The sequence below is a fragment of the Fulmarus glacialis genome, unplaced genomic scaffold (genome assembly GCF_000690835.1).
Source record: "Fulmarus glacialis isolate BGI_N327 unplaced genomic scaffold, ASM69083v1 scaffold17885, whole genome shotgun sequence".
Lineage (NCBI taxonomy): Eukaryota > Metazoa > Chordata > Aves > Procellariiformes > Procellariidae > Fulmarus > Fulmarus glacialis.
In genome coordinates this window covers 22,355-41,105 of record NW_009213826.1, presented here as the reverse complement: position 1 = coordinate 41,105, position 18,751 = coordinate 22,355, and the positions used below count along the sequence as shown (strand labels likewise).

Sequence of the window (18,751 nt, the reverse complement as noted above, 5' to 3'; positions counted from 1 at the left end):
AAAGGGAAATGCTCCCTGGCAGTATTTCTGTGTGTCAAATGGTTAGTTCTGCAAAGGACTTCAGGAAAGACTAAGGAGAGCAGGGGAATGAGAATTCCGCCTCTCAAGTACTGTAGCTGTTGAGATGTAATGACTGCATTTCACCATGGTATGGAGTGGACTGTAGTAGAACTGAGCCTGTTTGGGTCTTGTTTCTTTTGCTCTTTTAGTCATGAAGTAATCAACATCAATCTGAAGGACAAACCTGACTGGTTCTTTGAGAAGAGCCCGTTTGGGCTGGTTCCTGTTCTGGAGACCAGCAAAGGCCAGCTGATCTATGAGTCCCCAATCACTTGCGAGTACTTGGATGAAGCATTTCCGGGGAAGAAGTTGATGCCTTCGGACCCATATGAGCGAGCCTTTCAGAAGATGCTCTTGGAACACTTCTCAAAGGTACTGCGTGATCAGGGTGGGATTATGTTTCTTACTTTAGCATAACACCAAAACCAGCAGCTCTGTTGCCAATGCTGCTTTCATCCTTTAAGGCAGGTCTTGTGTCTGGAAAAAGCATTTAAATAACTGGAGGGGTTATCTGGGGTCTCTTGCCGTGAGCACATACAAACTACTATGTTTCTGAATTGCTCCCAGTATTTATGTGTGGGGATGGATGCAGGAAGACAGCCAAGCTAGTGAAAGTGTGTGTGACTGAGGCAGGATTTTGAGCATCCTACAGTAGACCAAAGGTTAGTAGATCAAACTGCTTGAGACCTAGGCAGTGAAAATTACTGTATTTTAATCCGAGTCTTTCTGTAGGAAGTACTGTATGAATGCGAAATGTGAAGAGTGCCTGACTGAGAGAGCCTACAACCATGGACAAGAGGTGGCAGGTGGCTGTAGACGTGGGACGTGTATGAGGAGACTGGTTTTGGCTCCCAGTAGGGGTTGGAGGTGGGCACCGTGGCTGACTGGAAGTAACCTCTCTGAACAAGCATGTGCTTTGAAGGAAGTGAAAGAAGTCAGCTTGGATATGAGGCAGCAGAGGAGAGGAAGCAATGGAAGATGCAAAGAGATGTTGATAAAGAAGTGGGGTAGAAGGGAGGATATGTTTACAACAGGCCTTTCTGAATAGGCGTGACGGGAAGAGGGTTACAGGGAAGCATGTTGCAAGAAATGAAACGTGCACTGCATGTTGGTTGTATGAATGACAAGATCTTAGAAAAATGTTTGTCTATGAATATAATTTAGTTAAGCTTGGCCACTGGGCAACTTTCTGGTACTGTATACTAATTTCTCTGGCAATTACCAAATTAGAAAATGCACAGGTTTGTAGAAGCCTGCATATCCTGGACTGCATATCTCTTTCTTAAAGTACCTTAAATGTTGATAATTAAAGTGCATTTGGATTTCAGAAATGTGTAACTGGGAAAAGAGTACCACTCTACACCTTGTTACCTTTTTTGCTACTTTTTTGGTAGTGCGTGCAAATGGGGAACATGCCCTTCTTTTCATTGTTCTCCTCTTATTACAAGACTGGAATTCGTTAGTATTTGCCCTCATTCTTCCTTTAATCCTTTTCTTACCTTTTCTGAAGTATAAAAGATTTTTATTAATGGACTTTATTTAACGCTCTAAAGTTAAATCTTTAAGATTTAACTTGCATCAAATATCTTAACATCTAACTTAGCATTTTAAGCTCTGAGTGTATTATTGTAATAGGAACATTAAAAACTTTACACTTTCCTTTGTATAGATAACACCCATAGTTTTCAAGTATTTTGTGGCAGTCAAAGATGGACAGGACACCACGGCACTGAAAGCAGAGATTGCTGGAAAGTTTGGCAAACTTGATGAGGTAAGAGTATTTCATGATGATGAACAGGTTGCTAGTCATTGTATGATCCCTTTTTTCTTTCATGCTTTGGCCTTTGGAGCTGGATCTCTTCTCATTTAGTTGGTAGTTACCAGCAATGAACAATCTTTCAATTTACTCCCCCCAGCCTAGGATGCACAACATGTATGATGAAGGCTGTGTGGACATACGGAGTTTTTTTTAATTCTAGCTGACTGCTATTGTTGTAGATATCTTTGTTCTGCTTTAAATGTAAGGAGACCTTGCAGCATGTTCTAAGAGCAAGGGCTGAGGAGTCTGAGCTGCTGAAGAGCACCTGTGCTGTAGCTCTCCTGGAATCAGTGCAGACACCCTGGTGATGATATAAAATCTTTCTCTTTCAAGAGCTTATCGTTTTTGGGGGTGGCAGGGAGCAGAATGTAATCTGTCCCTGACAGAAATCCAGCCCTGAGCCATGTTCTGCTACGGGTGGTGTAATGCAACTTCAGCAGAGCTCCAGGAAGTGTCAGGTGGCTTTGATGCTGTGTTAGCAACTTCACAATCCATGTCAGTAGTGGTTCTTGGCTAGTCTGAACAGCTGTCGGACTTGCCTTTATCATTAACCTATTCCTTCTGCGTCTTTACCAGCCACGACTAATGCTTGTCTGGCTTGATCAAGAAGTGTTCCTCCAGAGCGTTTCTCTTCTGGTGCAAAGCTACCAATAACTTTCTAGTACTTTTCCTAATTCTCCTAATAGTCATGTGCATTCTGCTTCCCCACCCCCTTCAGTTGCCAAAGTAAAATTGTTTTCAGGGTAGTCTTGTCTGTCTGATCAGGCTGATGCTGGAGTAGTGCAGATGACAAATGAGTTCTTGGGGGAAGCCATGTGTGTATCTGAAATACAGATCTATTAAACATTAAGGAAGAATTAACCTTCTTCCTGCTTTATTAATGCTGTGAAATACTTGCTGCTCCTTCAGTGTCTCTATTTTATTATACCCTGAAGGATTTTGCAGCAGCAGCTGAAGGTCAGCTGAGGATGGGAGGAAGGAACAGAGCCATGCAAACTTCACTTAGCCTATTGCAAGAGATATTCAAGAAGGGAAGTGTTTTGAAACACTTCTGTATTTAGTTTGCTGTTACCCGACAGAGGGAGCTGTGTTCCCATCTCTGCGACTGTGCAACTACTGGGTTATATTCTGCCAGACACCTGGTAATTCAAACAGCTTGATGCTTCCTGAAGGACTTCTTTAAAATTTCTACTAGATCATGGGGGTTAGGGGACAGGGAGTAAATGCCATAGGAGTATAGTGCTGTGTCCAAAAAGATTTGTAAGGTCTCTCGAGTTCCATCTTTAAAATGCCAGAGTACCTGAAAACAGAGGGACTAGTCTTATGCAAGAAGAGACCAAGCTCTGGAAGTTCCTTAAAGCATGTTAAACTTGGATGACCATGGTACTTGAAATGTATCAGAAACATAAATGTCATAGGAGAACTGGTTGCATTCTTTGTGGCCCTGCTTTCTGTGCTGAGCTGTGGGGATCTCTTTCTGGTGTGTGTGGATGTTACACTTGCTTCCTGTTCCCTTTGCACCTGGAATCAAATCCAGTTCTAGATGTAATGTTAGAAATGCTTCCTGACACTGCTTGGCCTCAAGTGCCATGGGAAAAGAGTTCCTGCTAAAATGGTGTTCTAGTTTACCTGAATATTAAATTTAGCTGGATTTATTGCTTAAGAAGTGCATGTGCATTGTTATGTTTGATTAGTCAGTGCCATTAATGCTTTTTGACAAGTAAGAAATCACGAATTGACAGATTCTGAGAGCTAAATTCCTTTTCATTTGTGCACAAGCTGCAGCTTGCTAGTGATTAATATTTTGTGACAGTTTTTGAATCTCTGGAGAAGAGCTGGACTGACAGTGTATAAAATAGTTGAGCTTGATACTACAGCTGCTTTACTGACTAGCTGTGACTCCCCAGATACTGCACGCACAGGAAAAATTTGCTCTATGTCCATTATTTGCTGTCTGATCCATTCAGTATGCCTGCATACTGCTCCAAAGTGGGCTATTTGTTACTGTAGTGTTCTGTTGTGGTAATTTTCCTTCTGAGGGCAATTGTCATCTCTCGCCCCTCACAGATTCTGTCCAAACGCAACACTGTGTTTTACGGTGGGGACTCAATCTCCATGCTTGATTACATGATCTGGCCGTGGTTTGAACGTTTGGAACCATTCCAGCTGAAGGAGTGAGTACCTTGCCTAGCTTCGAGTGTGTACTGAAGTGCCTCAGCATAAATATTCTTTGCATACACTCTGCAGCAATGGGCCACTCTTGGGGGATGCTGAAGAAAGTTTGTGTTGTGTTACAGTTTGGGGGAAGCATCTTCTCAAAAGAGAGATGAGTTGTTCAGGGATCTTCTGTAAACAGGCTTTTTTTCACCAGGTCTGTTCTCCTACCAAATAATTTTGACAGATTCGGAAGAAGTGGTCAAAATACAGGACTTTCTCTCCATCCCTAACATCATAGATGAAAATGGTCTTTATTTGAAGGGGATGGAGATATGGAGGCCTAGGTTCAAATTTCTTGGTCCAAAACTAGACTTGAAATGCAGTCTTCTGCTTCTCTTTGGAAATCCTAGGTTGACAAAGGAGGGTGATTTTGTTTTGAGATGGGTATCCTATCTTGCTGTAGCTGATAGATCTGTCCCTGTGTAATAGCATTATTTAATATGTAAATAAATGTCTAGCTCCAGTTACCATGGTATTGCATTAATATATAGGGAAATGGTATCAAAGGAAAACTGTTTATAGCTGGCTTAAAACAGGACTAAAGAGTCAACTTGTACGAAGAAGTGCGTGATAAAAGCAGAATATGAGTATAGAACAGTTAGTCTCACCCTGGTGCCTGAAGCATTCTTGAAGAACAAGAAAGACGCAGGGAATCCTTAGCATTGAAACTTCTGGCACTGTAAAATGAGGGCTTTACTGATGGATTGCTGACCTACTTTGTCTCCTGTGTGGCGCTTGATTGGAAAGGGAAATACTACAAGCAATATAACAACATAGGTCTAGAGTCATGAAGGTATTTGAATGATTGAGGATCTGAGCCATTTTATGTTAAGAAAAGATGCTACCTGGAGAAGTTATGCAGTAACTAAACTTGGGAGTTGGAAACTGTAATGCAAAGTATTTGGGTCAATCTGCCAGAAGAGAATGAAAATAACAATTTACATTATTAAGCTTTCAATTTTCCACACAGTTGTTTTTCTTCAAATATGTCTGAGTAGGTTTATGGATTTAGTCTGTTAGTTGAATCCTCGGTTTCCTCAATAGACTGTGTTTGTGTTTTGAGCTACTGGGTTGCAGGGTAGTACAAGCTGCACAGCTTGTCTTGGTACGCAAGAGAGAGGAGAGAAGAGGTTCGTGAGTTGTGGGGGAGGATTCAACCACTGCACACAGCATTTGCTTCAAGAATCACTATTAACAAAGCATTCCAGAGGGAGGCAGTGGTGCACAAGATTCTGCCCTCAGCTCGGATTAGATGATAAATAAGAGCTGTGTCTTTTGCAGCAGGGATAATGTAGGCAAAAACATGCTGATATCTTGCACAGTAGGTGCTCATTTGTGTTTTTGCTCAGCTTTGCAGAGTGCACAAGCTCTGTAAGAACTCTTTCACTTTCCAAATGCTAGTCTGTCTTCTATGATCTGATACGTATTTCCGTCACCTGCTCTGAGCTGAACATTCTATCGGGAGAGAGAAAGCAAACAAGCAGTAAAATAGAACCTCTCAAGCTGTTTTGCGTCCTTGATGCCCTCCCAGTTTCCCATATGCGTTACTCAGTCTCTTTCCTTTTCCCGTAGCTCTTTGAGTCACACCCCAAAGCTCCAACGCTGGATGGAGGCCATGAAGGAGGACCCCGCTGTCAAGGCTACAATGACTGACCCACAGACATACAAAGATTACCTCCAGCTCTATTTGAAGAATAGCCCTGAGGCATGTGATTATGGTCTCTGAGGTGCCAGTAGGCACATGCTTGCTGAAGTGTCAGTGCTTCTTTTCAGTGTGAGCTGTGGGGATCTAGTGTAATTTGGTGTGGACTCTTCTGTGGTTGCATTTCATAATGGGGAATAAATCTGTGCTGAAAAGGCTGAGAAACCTTCTTTAAACTCCACTCCTTCCTGTCAGGAGGAGGATGTGCTGGCTTCAGGCAGGAGATGGAAAGTCATTGCTGGCCACGTATATTGCGTGAAGGAAAATATTGGCTTTACTTCGAGGTGGTGTTCTGTTATCTCAGGCCTCTTTGCAGACATCGCTGGTGGGCAGTTCCTGAACTGTCCTTGTTACTTAGTTTAAAAATTGTAATACTGGTGTCTTGAAAATAAAAAAAAAGCAAAGAAAGTTGTCTTTAAACGCAGTTTTTCTTCTTTTTTCCAGGCAGCTATTAGTCACTGGACTGGTTGTGCAGAGAGGAGCAAGGCACTGTAAAGGCTAAAACAGATAGTGCGGTCTCTGAAGTTAAGATGTAGTTATCTAGTACAAACTGTCCTCTTTAGATACCACTACTGCGAAACCACTGAACTTACAACCCTACGCACTTATCCCTGCTGAAGTCATCTTTGCAGGGACTATCTAGTAATGGCTTCCCATTTGGGCTAGTTTTGCTAGGGGAGTGTGTGGTTATAATCCTTCTCTGCCCTTCTGAAGTAGGGTTGTGTTTAGTCTAGGTCCTAACCTCAATTACCCTAAAGGCTGGAGTAGGGAGTAAAACTAACAGAAACCATATCCTGAGCAAAAGAACATTTATTTTCTGTTCCGCTCCAGAACTCAAAGTGTTGCTATACATGTCAAGATGTTGGTGAAATCAGAGAACTGAAGTAGGAGGAGTTCAGTCAGAGCATTACGTACTGGTGTCTTGCTGCTGGTGAAGGAATGAATATGTTCTGATCCTGCCATTTACTTGCTGGAACAGAGCTCTGCAGTTGGACTTCTTTTGAAGCTATCTGTGGTGGTTTAACCTGGCAGGCAGCCAAATACCACACAGCTGCTCACCCCACCCCCCCACCCCCAGTGGGATGGGGAGAGAATCGGAAGGGTAAGAGTGAGAAAAACTCGTGGGTTGAGATAAACACAGTTTAATAGAACAGAAAAGGGAAAATAATAATAATGATAGAATATACAAAATGAGTGATGCACAATGCAATTGCCAACCACCCGCGCTGACCGATAACCAAGTAGCAATCGCTACTTCCTGGATCATGCCTACCATTCATATACTGAGCATGACATCACATGGTATGGAATACCCCATTGGCCAGCTGGGCCAGCTGTCCTGGCTATGATCCCTCCCAGCACTTGGTAGAGCATGGAAGCTGAATGTCCTTGACTAGCTGGGTACTTAGCAACAACTGAAAACATCAGTGTGTTATCAACATTCTTCTCATACTAAATCCAAAACACAGCACTAGGAAGAAATTTAACTCTATCCTAGCTGAAACCAGGACACTATCCTGTATGCTAATATAGCAGAGTAGGGACAAGATTATGTGAATCAAAAACAGTCACAGGAAAGATTTCTTCCTCTCTCTCTTTTTTTTTTTTTTTCCCCTTTTTTAGCTCCATAGACTAAAAGAACTATGACCCGTTCTGATGTTGCTCAGCTGTGTCTGTCTTTCTCTGACAGACCACTAACAACCCAAACTGGCCATAGTTCCAGGAAATAAGAATGCGGAAAGAAATAAGGGCAAAGCAGTATGTTCAAGGACAGGGCTGTGGTTCCTGGGGTGCTGAGGCAGTTCTCATGAGATACACAAAACTGTTCCTATCTATCTCCCACTGCAATGAGGTAAGGTAGCATAGCAGAAGGTGGTGGTTCATGATTTTCCTGCTAATTGAGGCACTGAGTGTCTTGGAGATTTTCTGGAGGAAAACTGGACTAATCTTTTTTTACGTTTAACATGTTCTACCCCAGCACACTAATTGAGGAGGTGCACGCTTGTGTAACTTCAAGTGGGAAAGCAGATATGAAAGACACATTTGATGAGGAAAAAGAATTAGCAGGAACTTGGTCTGCCAGCTTGTGGCTATTGGAGGGGATTGTTTATACTCTTACTAGCTTTAATTCAAACTATGCAGGTTTTCCCCTCCTGTTTATCTTTGTGGCTTTTAAACACATCTGGCACTACTTAGAGAAATACTAATTACTCTGCTGTTCCTTCCAGAATGCTGGTGTTCTTTAAAAAATTTCCCAGTCCGGATCTGATGCTGTACATGTTTTGTAGATTGTCATTAGAGAACCCAGAGGAAGCATAAAGCTGTGAGGTGTGTTGTCAGAATGTGGATCTAGGCTGTTTCATTAGATGAAAGCAGGGTTTGAGCTTGATGAAGCCACTATCCCTAAAATGGTGTTGGTGGGACCTCAGTGGCAAACTTCCAAGGATTAACTGCAGAACATTTTGGTTTTATTAGCTGCCCTGCTTTGTGTAGGGCTTGTTAAAGCTGTTAGTATAGTAGACTCTAAGCTGGCTTCTATAAACATGCTAGGAATATGTTGCAGTTTGCTCCAGTGTGTTATTGGACGCTAGTGGGAGATGTGACATTAGGGAGATCCAATAATGGGTTAAGAGCAGAGACTAGCATCCAAAAACTGAACTGGCTAGGGCCAGACCATGGTAACCCAAAGAAGGTGTTGTCCGAACAGAAAGATGTGCTCTGCCCATCTTTATTTAGTGGCTGTAGAGTGTACCATTATAAATACGCTAATTCAGCGAAAAAAAGTAAAACGAAATATTCTGCCCTATAATTTAGTATTAAATATCAGTGTTTTAAATCCCCAGGCAGACAGCTGGGGTCCTGAACTCATTACAGCACACCAAGAAATGCAAGCCTCAGGCAAAGTGTTCTTGATGTGGTAATGAATATGCAACACTTTGGCCTAGTCTTCAAAGGAAAGGAAAAGTTATGTGGAATGGACTGGCGCTCGCCTTTCACAGTGGATGGGTGTAAAGGATACATCATATCAATTTAAAGAGGCCAAGAAAAGAAAATACATATCTTCAGTTTTGGTCAACAGAGGAAAAAGATTAGTAAGTTAAATAAGTTAAGATTAAAGTTAATAATAAAAGCATCAAGCAGATGAACAGCTCTGCCCTTTGGTCAGAGCTCTCCTTAAAATCTTATATGGATCGAATTGTACAGTAAGTACTGTATTTACTCACCTTCTACTCCATATTTTGCCCCTGAAAGTTGTTGGTGGTGCTATTGCTTTCAAAAAGAATGGTGAATTTTTTTTTTTGTTCCCTGTTGTGACACCAAATGTAACTGCTCTCAGCACAGGTTAAAGAAAAAATAAAGTTCAGTGTCAAACAAAAAAGGATGGGGGCTGTCTTGTAAAAATAGTGAGTTTAGGAGCATGACGGATACTTCAGATTAGCAAGGCACTGGGTCTCATTCTGTCCTGCATTAGTAGCATGTCCCTGTATCTTTACCGATGTCCTTGAGATGGTTGTTGGTACCGTAATGCAAGATGTGGTCCAGCCTCTTGTTCTTCATTATCATTTTAGGATCCCTTATATTGAAGCTAAGAGCAAGGTGGAAGGGAGCCAAGATGGAGGGAGGGATGGGGATCCCAGGCTATCAGATCTGGAAAGGTTTACTGAGTTTTGGGTAAGTTGGGTGGGAACTTGGGTGAGTGGGACTGTGGCTATGATAGAAGGTCCTTGCTTGGGGAAATTGTTGAGAAGAGTCTGTCCAGGGAGGTGTTAGAAAGGTCTGTGGTTCTTGTGCTGGAAGTGGTAGTAACTGGAGATACCAGTTTGAAAAGTCTCAAATGTCACTACTAGGGACACTTGAAACACTTGTGTGAACTCCATACAGGTATCTGTGGCTTTGTTGCTTTTTCTAATTGATTAAAAAGGAAGAGAAAAAGAAATCTCAACTTCTTGCCATGTTTCACTTGACAGCTGTCTGTCCTGCTTATCAGAGGTGCCTGGCTGTGTGTGAGTGCACGTGCTAGGCATGCGTTGTTGGCACAGTGTTACATCTCCTGGGCCTGCTCTCCCCAGTTGTCCACTGTCATGGCATCTGTAACGTTCCCCTGCATTATCAAGGTTTGAGAACTGGCTGTTTCTTATCCTGTCTCCTTTCTTGCTAGTAGCCCGATTATTTCATCATTCTGTTCCTTGGACATCGGTTTCACTTGGGAATGGCTGATAAAAATGCAGTCTCTTTGCAGTCGTGAGATCAGATGCAATTTTACTAAACCATCACCAATTTCTGTAAGATAGAAGCAGTCTTCTCCAGTCTGGTCCAAAGCCAAAAGGCACGGCAGTTGCTGATTTAGCTGAGTAAATTAGTAATGCCATGTGATGCTGTTAGGATTTTTTTCCTCTCCTAAAACACTTGCTGATTTCCTAAAACAGGAATTTTAAAACTTGTCAGTGAGGTGCAGCTGTGTCTGGGGTGAAGTGTGACAGCTGTTTAGCAGTGTGCAGTAACACGTATCTGAGTCCATGAGGAAATTAGAATGCAGCTTGTATTGAGGGACCAATGTACTGAGCCTGTTCTGTGCTGTTCACAGCCATCTTCTGATGCAACTCTGTGAAAATTACAGCACGTGCTGCAGGTTTGCATCTTAGAACCACCGCTCTTGGTAAAAGCTGACGGAAAAAGCCATCACTCCAGGGGAAATGGAGCCAAGAAAAGGGGCACTGAACAGCAACAAGCTGAATAAGGAGCAGACAGTGTTTCCAGTAAGCTGCAAACCATTTGCATGAGTCACCTATGTGGCTGCACAGCAAAGGCATAGGAGGGCTGGAGGAAAAAGCTGTCAGCTTCAGACCACCTAAAGAATCAATGAGGTCCAACAGTGAGACACTATGGCTTAATACTGTCCTTCCTGCAGCTTTCTGCATGCATTCCCATTTCCCCAAAGGATGCTTTTGTGCCTTTCCTCCTGTCATTCAAACCATCCTCAGAACGGAGCTTTCAACAGGAATATACTCTGGGCCAATCCACAAGTCAGTGTGTGGCTTTTTTTCCCCTCTACATTCATCACACAGCTCTTTTCCGTGCCTGTTTGGGCTTGGAAGCAGAGTCTGTCTCCTCTTACTTGTAATAGCTAAGGCAGGGTGATTAATCTGCTGTTTCTCCTTGTGGGAAGACAGCTCTGATATAACCCACAGGCTTGGTGCCTCCCAATTCCTCTTCATATGCTTTATGTAGCTTGGTTGTGTTGTGCTGGTGTATCTCTGCTCTGGATCAAACTCTTCACCTCCAAAGCTATGCCAGGTATGGCTCTGGCAGGAGAGAGTCAGTGTGGGGCCATTGGTAGAAACCTGCATGTGGACAAGCCTTGCTTTTCTGTAGTTTTGCGTACAGGAGCTTCATAATACTGACATGATGTGATAACCCTGAAGGTGAAGTGAACTGGCAGGAATATCGTGCTGACAGCGCAGAATGCCTCTGTCCCATGGGAACGCCTGTGTGACGGAGGCCAGGCAGAGCCGCTATGCATCCCTTGTGCTTACAGGCACAAGAACCACCCAGGGGTGCCCTGCCCTGCCTGGTGCAAGCTGGCAGGGATGAGACCTGGAGCATGTTAGCAAGCTAAGTACTATCTCCCTGTGGACTTGGGAAATCCCCCTGTGCTGTTTGATTCCCAGCAGAGGGCTGGAGAGCAAGACTGAACGTTAGGAGCAATATAATGAATTTCCACCTTGATGCACCTGGGAAGGTGAAGTGACTGATGAGTCAGGCTGTGAACAATGTGGTTTATTGATCCCAGTTCTGCCTAGCTCTGCCTGCTGGGCCTGTATTGCACTGTGTCGGATCCTGAATGTTAGAATTGTCTGCAGAAAGGTGCCTAATTGGATTTCCAATGACATTATAAGTGTCATGGCACTTCTGGAAAGCAGCACAATACAGACAAATTTCATCTTGGCTTCTTTCACATGATTAAGTCTTTGCTGAGTTAAGACTATTAATGGCTGTGGGTCTGTTGGTGGATTTAGAGATTGTTTCGCATCTAAAATCGACTCCTTTTCCTGCAGAGCATCTAAGACACTTTTAAGAACTTAATTGGGGTTTTAATCTTCATTCATGTGCACAATTTTTAAAACAATGCCACAGTCAGACATTTTACAAGCACTTAAATGCCTAAACAGTGAGGGCTGTATTTAAATGTTTCACCTCAGCACCTCCTGCACTTCTACCTCAGAGCAGATCAATAAAGCTAAGATACCCACCTTCAAGACAGAAATTGCTGATCCTTTTTTTTTTCCTCTCTTTTCTCCTCTAACACGTTGGATAAGCTGTGGTTTTAGTTAGACAGATTCACAATTACTTAAAAACTCAGTGCCTTTATTCAAAGGCAGCACCTCTGCAAACAATGACTGAAAAGCTTTGCTCTATGGATTCCCTCAAGCCTCTGCAGCCAGCGATTTTGCTTCTAGCAGCTGAGCCGTCCAAGATGACACTCCTAAATGTAACATAACTAGAACACTGTAACATTAATTGATCCACAGCATGGGCTCGTTCAGATTTCTGTTTCAGGGCCAGACTTGTCCGATAGATGTGGTAGGAATATCTGTTTGCCTCCTTCCTCTTCTCTCGAGGCTCTGCTACAAAGTTGTGTGGATCATTTTGAGAGTAGCAGAAGTAACACAACCCCGTTTCCTCACAGCTTCTTTCTTCAGGAAGGCATGAGTACCAACTGCCTTTTACTGCAGTGGGGACATTTAAAAGATCTCTCTTGTGTTCTTTTTCAGCATTATGAGAGTCTCTGTCCTCTATCCATCTCCCAGCTTGCCTAAAATTTATCAGAGCTGAGTATTTCTGAGGTCTCTACAGATCTGTCAAATTAGGTTCAAGTTGTTTGATGGATTCAAAAGTTACTTGGCAGGAGATGAAGGGATAGACCCTTCTCCCCCCGCCCCCTCCCCCCCCCCATATGCATTCACACACTGACTGCATAGGAAACTGGCTAAAAATAACCTAGTTTATGTTGCCATAATGAATTCATCATTTTAGAAAAAGGCAGGACTGCCTGGAATTTTACTTGGAACGGGTACAACAGCTCAAATGTTTGTTGGAGCTACTGAACCAGTACCCTGAGAAATCCTCTTTCCAAACAAACACAATCCAGATAGAGACAAAGACACGTATCTGATACTGTGCCAATGGCACCTGGGGACAGACCTGAGTTAGCTTTTAGACCTGCAAGCAAAGAACCATTACACAGAGTTGAGCAGAGAGGATGAAACCTGCTCAAGAAGTGGGCAAATCCTGAGCAGTATCCCATTCTGCGACCAGTATCCCATTCTGCGACCAGTGCTCCCAGCTTGACTGCTAGTGGTTATCTGACCAAATTAATGTTAGCATGCCTGTAGGTCACCATATCCTCTGAGGTTGCTCTTGCTTTTTTATAGCACAGACGTTTCTGCTTACTTGAAATAAAGGAGATTCTGTCCTTGCTTGTGGATATTCCATGAGTGGTAAAAAGTCATTAGATAAATTATTAGCTGCGAATTATTCTCCTGGCTTTACTGTCCTGTCTGCCTCTCTGGATGACTTAACGCTTGAAAAGTGCTAATTCGTATCAACACAAACATCACCCTGATTTGCATAGTAGCAAAACAACATTGTGCAGAGTTGGGAAACAGAAATGCATTCCTGTGTGGAATAAACAATTTTTCTAAAGTCTGCAGATCTTTAGTATTAGTCACACATCAGAAGGAGGAGCTCATTGTGTATCTGATTACCATGAAGAGTGTGAGGTAATCAGATACACGCAGGTACAGGTACAGGGGGGTTTCATGTCAAATCCATAAGAACTGCTCGATATAACAGTTACATATCCAGGCACTGCATAAAAGGAGATCTTTTTCTTGTGCTTTTGGAAAAGGCTGCTTTCTGCATTTGCAAGTGTTACCTGTCCAGTGAAGTCTGTCACTGTGCTAGACAAGCAGGGATGCAGACTGGACCTGCATTCAAGGGATTTTCATGACCTTTCTGAGTTTTCCCAAAAGTCAGGTACCACACAGGGGTAACTTGATTTCAATCTTAAATGTCATGGGGAAACTTGTGTAGAGAGAGAAGGACCGGACTGTAGCAAGTACAGCAGCTCATCACACTGGAGAGAGGTGCTACTGACATCTGTGCTAGTACATTTATCTAAATGCTGATGTGACTCAGCTTGGGCTTATTGTCAGGACAGTCTACCTGACAGAGCTCCTAGTAGAGAACAAGCAGCTGAAACAACCCCAGTCTGAAGGTACTGGACTGAGAGGTGTGTACCCCTCACTCAGTAGGTTTGGAGAGGGTTGTTAATGATGGACTTCAGCGAACTCAGATGATTTGGGAATTTTGGGAAACTGAAAGAACTCTGTACTGTGCTGGTGGGGTACAATCATTAATAAAAGGCAGCTCCTTTTTTTTTTTTTTTTTTTTTTATAAATACAGTTGCAAGTGAAAGGCAATTGCATATTGATGAGACTGAGAGGACAAGACCGAGAGGTTTACTCTCAGTTCAAGTCCACATGCTCATTAGCCAGGCTTGGGATGATCTGTCCCTTTGCTCGAGGAGTGAAGGACTTCCCAGAACAGTGACTTTACACACCAACCCAGCATAAACAGATAGCCATGTCTAAGTGCGCTGGCTACATCTCCAGCCATAAAGCACACATTTAAGGTTTGAGCTGCAGGGTGGTTGTTACCTCAGGAGCTTTTATCCACCTCTAGGAATATTGTCTACAGGTGCAGGAAGCACATTTCTGGACTGCAGTGTAGCCATAATTGTATGGCGAAACTCTAGGCTGCTAGACTTCTAATGAAAGCCAGCACATTGGAATCAGGGCTTTAAGAAAGCCTGGAAATAAGGAAAACACAAGAATTTGAATCTCTGAAGAAAGAATCCAGGCCAAAGCCTAGAGGAAAACTGTTTTGCTTCTAGAAGAGGTGGCCAAAACCAATCTCTAGTGGTTGGGGTTGGCCTCTCTCTGTCTCTGCATCTGCATGCTCTATGGCAGATAATACTGTAACAATGGCCATGGCATGGACCAAAAATCTGCTAATTGCCCTTCTGAAAAAGGATTTTATATTGATGTAATCCCTTCTATTACATGAAAACACAGGAAATCAACAGCTCAATGGAGAAAATGTTGCTGAGCTTGTCAGACTGAGCTTTAAAGCGTGGTGGGTTTATTTTGGGGGTTTTATTTATTTATTTTAAATAACAAAGTTGCACTAAAACAACCAAGACTGCTCATGATCCTGGGCCACACCACTCACAAGCTCCATTTACCACAGTGTGTGGTTGACCCTGGGTAATTGTAACTCCTGGCTAGGTAGACTTGTGCTGCCACTCTTAAGCCAGCTGCTTCTCAGACCTGTTCAATGCTAATTCAGCCCCAGCGATAACTAGAAGGTACAGTTATTAACTGAAGGTGTGCAGAGCATTCTGTGGGGCTGGAAGACATGTCGCCAAGGAAACAGTGGTGTTTTTATTATATGAATTCATAACTAGCTTTGGATTTCCTTCCAGAGCCAGAGCAGATTAGAATATTAACAAGGAGGTGCCATTCCCTTAAACCAGGGAAAGGGGTTAAGCAGGAGGCTAAGTGGTGGTGGGTGGTTGCTGGAACTTGGCTGTGGATACCTGTGAAACAAGCAGGTAAAGAGGATTCCTCTAGCTGAACTGGAAATTCAGGAGATTTTTGGTTCAGCCAATAAGGGCAACATCTACCAGCAATATTTAGGGCTTGCCACAAAATGGTGTTTTTTGAGCAGAGATACCCAGAATAATTATTTTGAATTCCTGTGGATTCATATTCTCGGGAAGTCTGACATCCCTGGCATTATTCTGGAATAGCTATTCCACTTTATGTTCACGTTGCATCTTATTCTGGAACAATTTCTACAGGCAGTCAGAAATCACAGGGATTCTTGCTGTTGGGCTCACTGTGCTAGGATCGCACTGGGCATATTCCGACTCTCAGAAACACTGAGCATATTCTGCTCTCTCAGAAACATTTTGCGGGGAACTAGAAATAGAACAGACTTCACACTTCTTTAGATTTTGTACAAGACTTCCTTTATTATAAATAAAGCTGCATGAGAAGATCTATACAAATTCAACAGTGTCCTGCTATAAAAGCAGCGGTTTGAGTACAGCATTGTCAATCAAGGAAGACCTTAGTTTGGAGAGTTTTGGTGTTACTGCCTATCTCAGCTGCATTGCCAAGATTGATCTTCATACTAGAGTTTTGCTTCTGAGCTAACATATTACACACACACACCCCCAATCCTAAAAAAAAGACAAGTAATAAATAAAGCTATTTACTATGTAAGATCCTATGACAATTAACCCCTCAATGACCAGCAGCTAAGCTGTTACAGGTGGGTAAAGTCTCATTTCTTCAGCACAGAGAAAACGTTGCAAAGGCTTTCATTAAAAACATCTGGTGAACAAGCACCAAATCCTGCTGCTTGAATACTGGATAAAGTTTTGGATGTCTTTGCTGAAATACATCTTTATACCCCCATAAGACCTGTATACAGAGCAACTCAGAGAGAGAGAAGCCATATTCTATGGTTGTCACATACTAAAGAGTGAGCTCCCAACAGTTCCCCTCAGAAGACATTCAGCTCCTGAACAACAATAATAACCTTAGACCAAGACATTTCCTAAAGGCAAATGGCTCCTGAGGCTATGTTGTAGATCAGTGGCTGCTATCAAGCCATGACTAATTCCATTGCTTCCACAGAGACTATAATGAAATACTAAAACCACAAGTTGAGGGCGGAGGGAGTGGTTGGAAAGCAGCACAAGGCAATAGGAGTTCCTCTGTTAAATTCACCTGGTTAGCAAATGGCAAGAACAGCACTAAGACACAAGAAAGAGGTCCGGATCAGGCAGTTTACCCTTCCTTAGGACCTCTCACGGAGATACAGGCATTACCAAAGAGATGTTGTGTGTTTGTTACTCACATATCATATGCTGTTTGGTTTTAAAAGAACGTTATTCACTTTAAACCACAAAACCCCACTTCCACCCCCACCCTTTAAAGCTGCTTCCTATGAATGCCCAGCCAGACTTCAATCAAGGCAGAAATAAACATGGGCAGCACTAAAAAGTCTTAGGACATTTTTACTGTCTGACAGCTGATGGAGCTGAACTGTCTTATAAACCTTTTTTATGAAATGTGAGTGTGGCCTTTTACTGATAGGGCTAGTACTTGGTGGGCAAAGATTTAATACAGGAGAGACAAGGCAGTCCAAAGAATGATGTGCTTCATCATGGCCTCTTGTACCACTGCAGAGGTCTGATCCAGAGAAATGCTGTGTACCCACATCTCCTCTAATAGGACACATATATACCTCTGGTATATATGCTGGTATATGGCTTACAAAGAAGATCTCCGCCTTGAGGCTTACTGTAGCACAGCTTATAATCAAAGAGCACTTCTCCCCCCGGACAGGTATGAGTGGGTTCCCTCACAGCCTAAATACACAACACAGACCTCTTAAAAGGTGCTTAGGGCAAAATGAGCATATTGCATGTAGGAAAATTAAGCCAAGCAATTTGCTTTCAGGGGAATCAAATCCATAAATTCTTTGGTTCAGCTCCAGCTTGGGTTCAACTAAACTCCATGGGAACACTTCAGGGTCAGTTTGGGCTTAAGAGAGAACAGGCACACAAATACAGAAAATGAAGAACAAAAGATTCAATCCACTTATCAGTTTAGGTTCCCTTTGAGTCTGAGCAGCAGTGCTTGGAGCTGTGTAAAGACGAGTTTAGGCATGTTTACAAGCCCGTAGGACTGGTGTTACAAAGCTTTGTTCTGACGTTTTAACAGGGGAGTTACCTTATTCTATTCAACAGTCTTTTCTTCTCACCCTCCCCCAGCTCAACCTTATATAAAAGTTATTTTTTCAACCCTGAATGTCATTTCCTGAGAGACCTGGGTCACAAATTTGTTTCTGTTGTTTGGACAGTCTAAATTTAGACTCCTGACAGGAAATGGCAGAGAAAATTTTATTTCTCTCTGGCTGGGCTGGGAACACATTTAGAAGCAACTCTGACCACAACTGCTTCAGCATGACCTGCCTGCCAGTCGCCCATGCAAAGCTGGATCTGCTACAAGCACTGTGCAGTAAACCTGGGCAGGTAAAATGGCAAATTGCTTGGGTTTGCAAACAACTTACACAGCTCCCGATGTAGCCTCCAGGCTCCAGTATTCATCCACCCTCCCTGTACCGCTGCTTGTCGTGTCCCCTGAGATTGCTGCTGCCCTCTTTCCTACTGGGGAAGGCTTGCTTGGTTGTACTAATGAAAGCCAGGGGCTTACAGCACTTGTTAGCGTTAGCAATTAGTCCTGCCCTGTTGCTCTGCCAACGCTGGCAGTCTCCCAGGCACTCATTGCCAAGGGTGCTGAAGCAAGCACTGATGATCCAAGACTTTTTCCTACTGGCCCTACCCACCAGCCTCTTCTCTCCCATTTTGCTTCCTACCCCTTACTTTCTGCTCAGAAACCACCCTATAGCTGTGATGATAAAAGCCAAGGGGAGCAGCAAATTGAGCAGAGAGTTCGTGTCCTCACCTGTGCTTTCCTATAAACCAGGTGTGCAAACAGGAGTTACAGCTTTCTCTGCCTTTGTGCATGAAATGTCCCTCACTGGTGGAGGGACAGACAAGAGCGGGCATCCAGGAGGTGGTGAAATGGTTTTTACCAGGAAAAGGGAGAAGAGGACACGTTTATGGAGAGTTTGCTTATCAACAGGCTGGATAATAAGCCTCATGCTGTATGATACAGTGATACAGGATTAAATCTTCTCTCTGATGCATGTGATAGAGAGGATTGATAAAAAGGGACCTGTGGAGTCATGGTAATATCATCCCTGATGGGTCTCACCACCCAGAACAACTACCTTCTTGTAAACAGGATCCA

The 18,751-nt window shown here is 43.1% G+C and overlaps 1 protein-coding gene across 1 annotated transcript; it reads left to right on the top strand.

The window, feature by feature from the left end:
* Positions 1-209: 209 nt before the first annotated feature.
* GSTO1 (glutathione S-transferase omega 1) lies at positions 210-6,213 on the top strand (the record flags this gene model as incomplete). Its single annotated transcript, XM_009578345.1, has 4 exons — positions 210-432; positions 1,730-1,831; positions 3,947-4,053; positions 5,669-6,213. Coding segments are annotated over 4 exons (586 nt in total), but the record flags the coding sequence as incomplete, so codon positions are not given.
* Between the last annotated feature and the right edge of the window lie 12,538 nt (positions 6,214-18,751).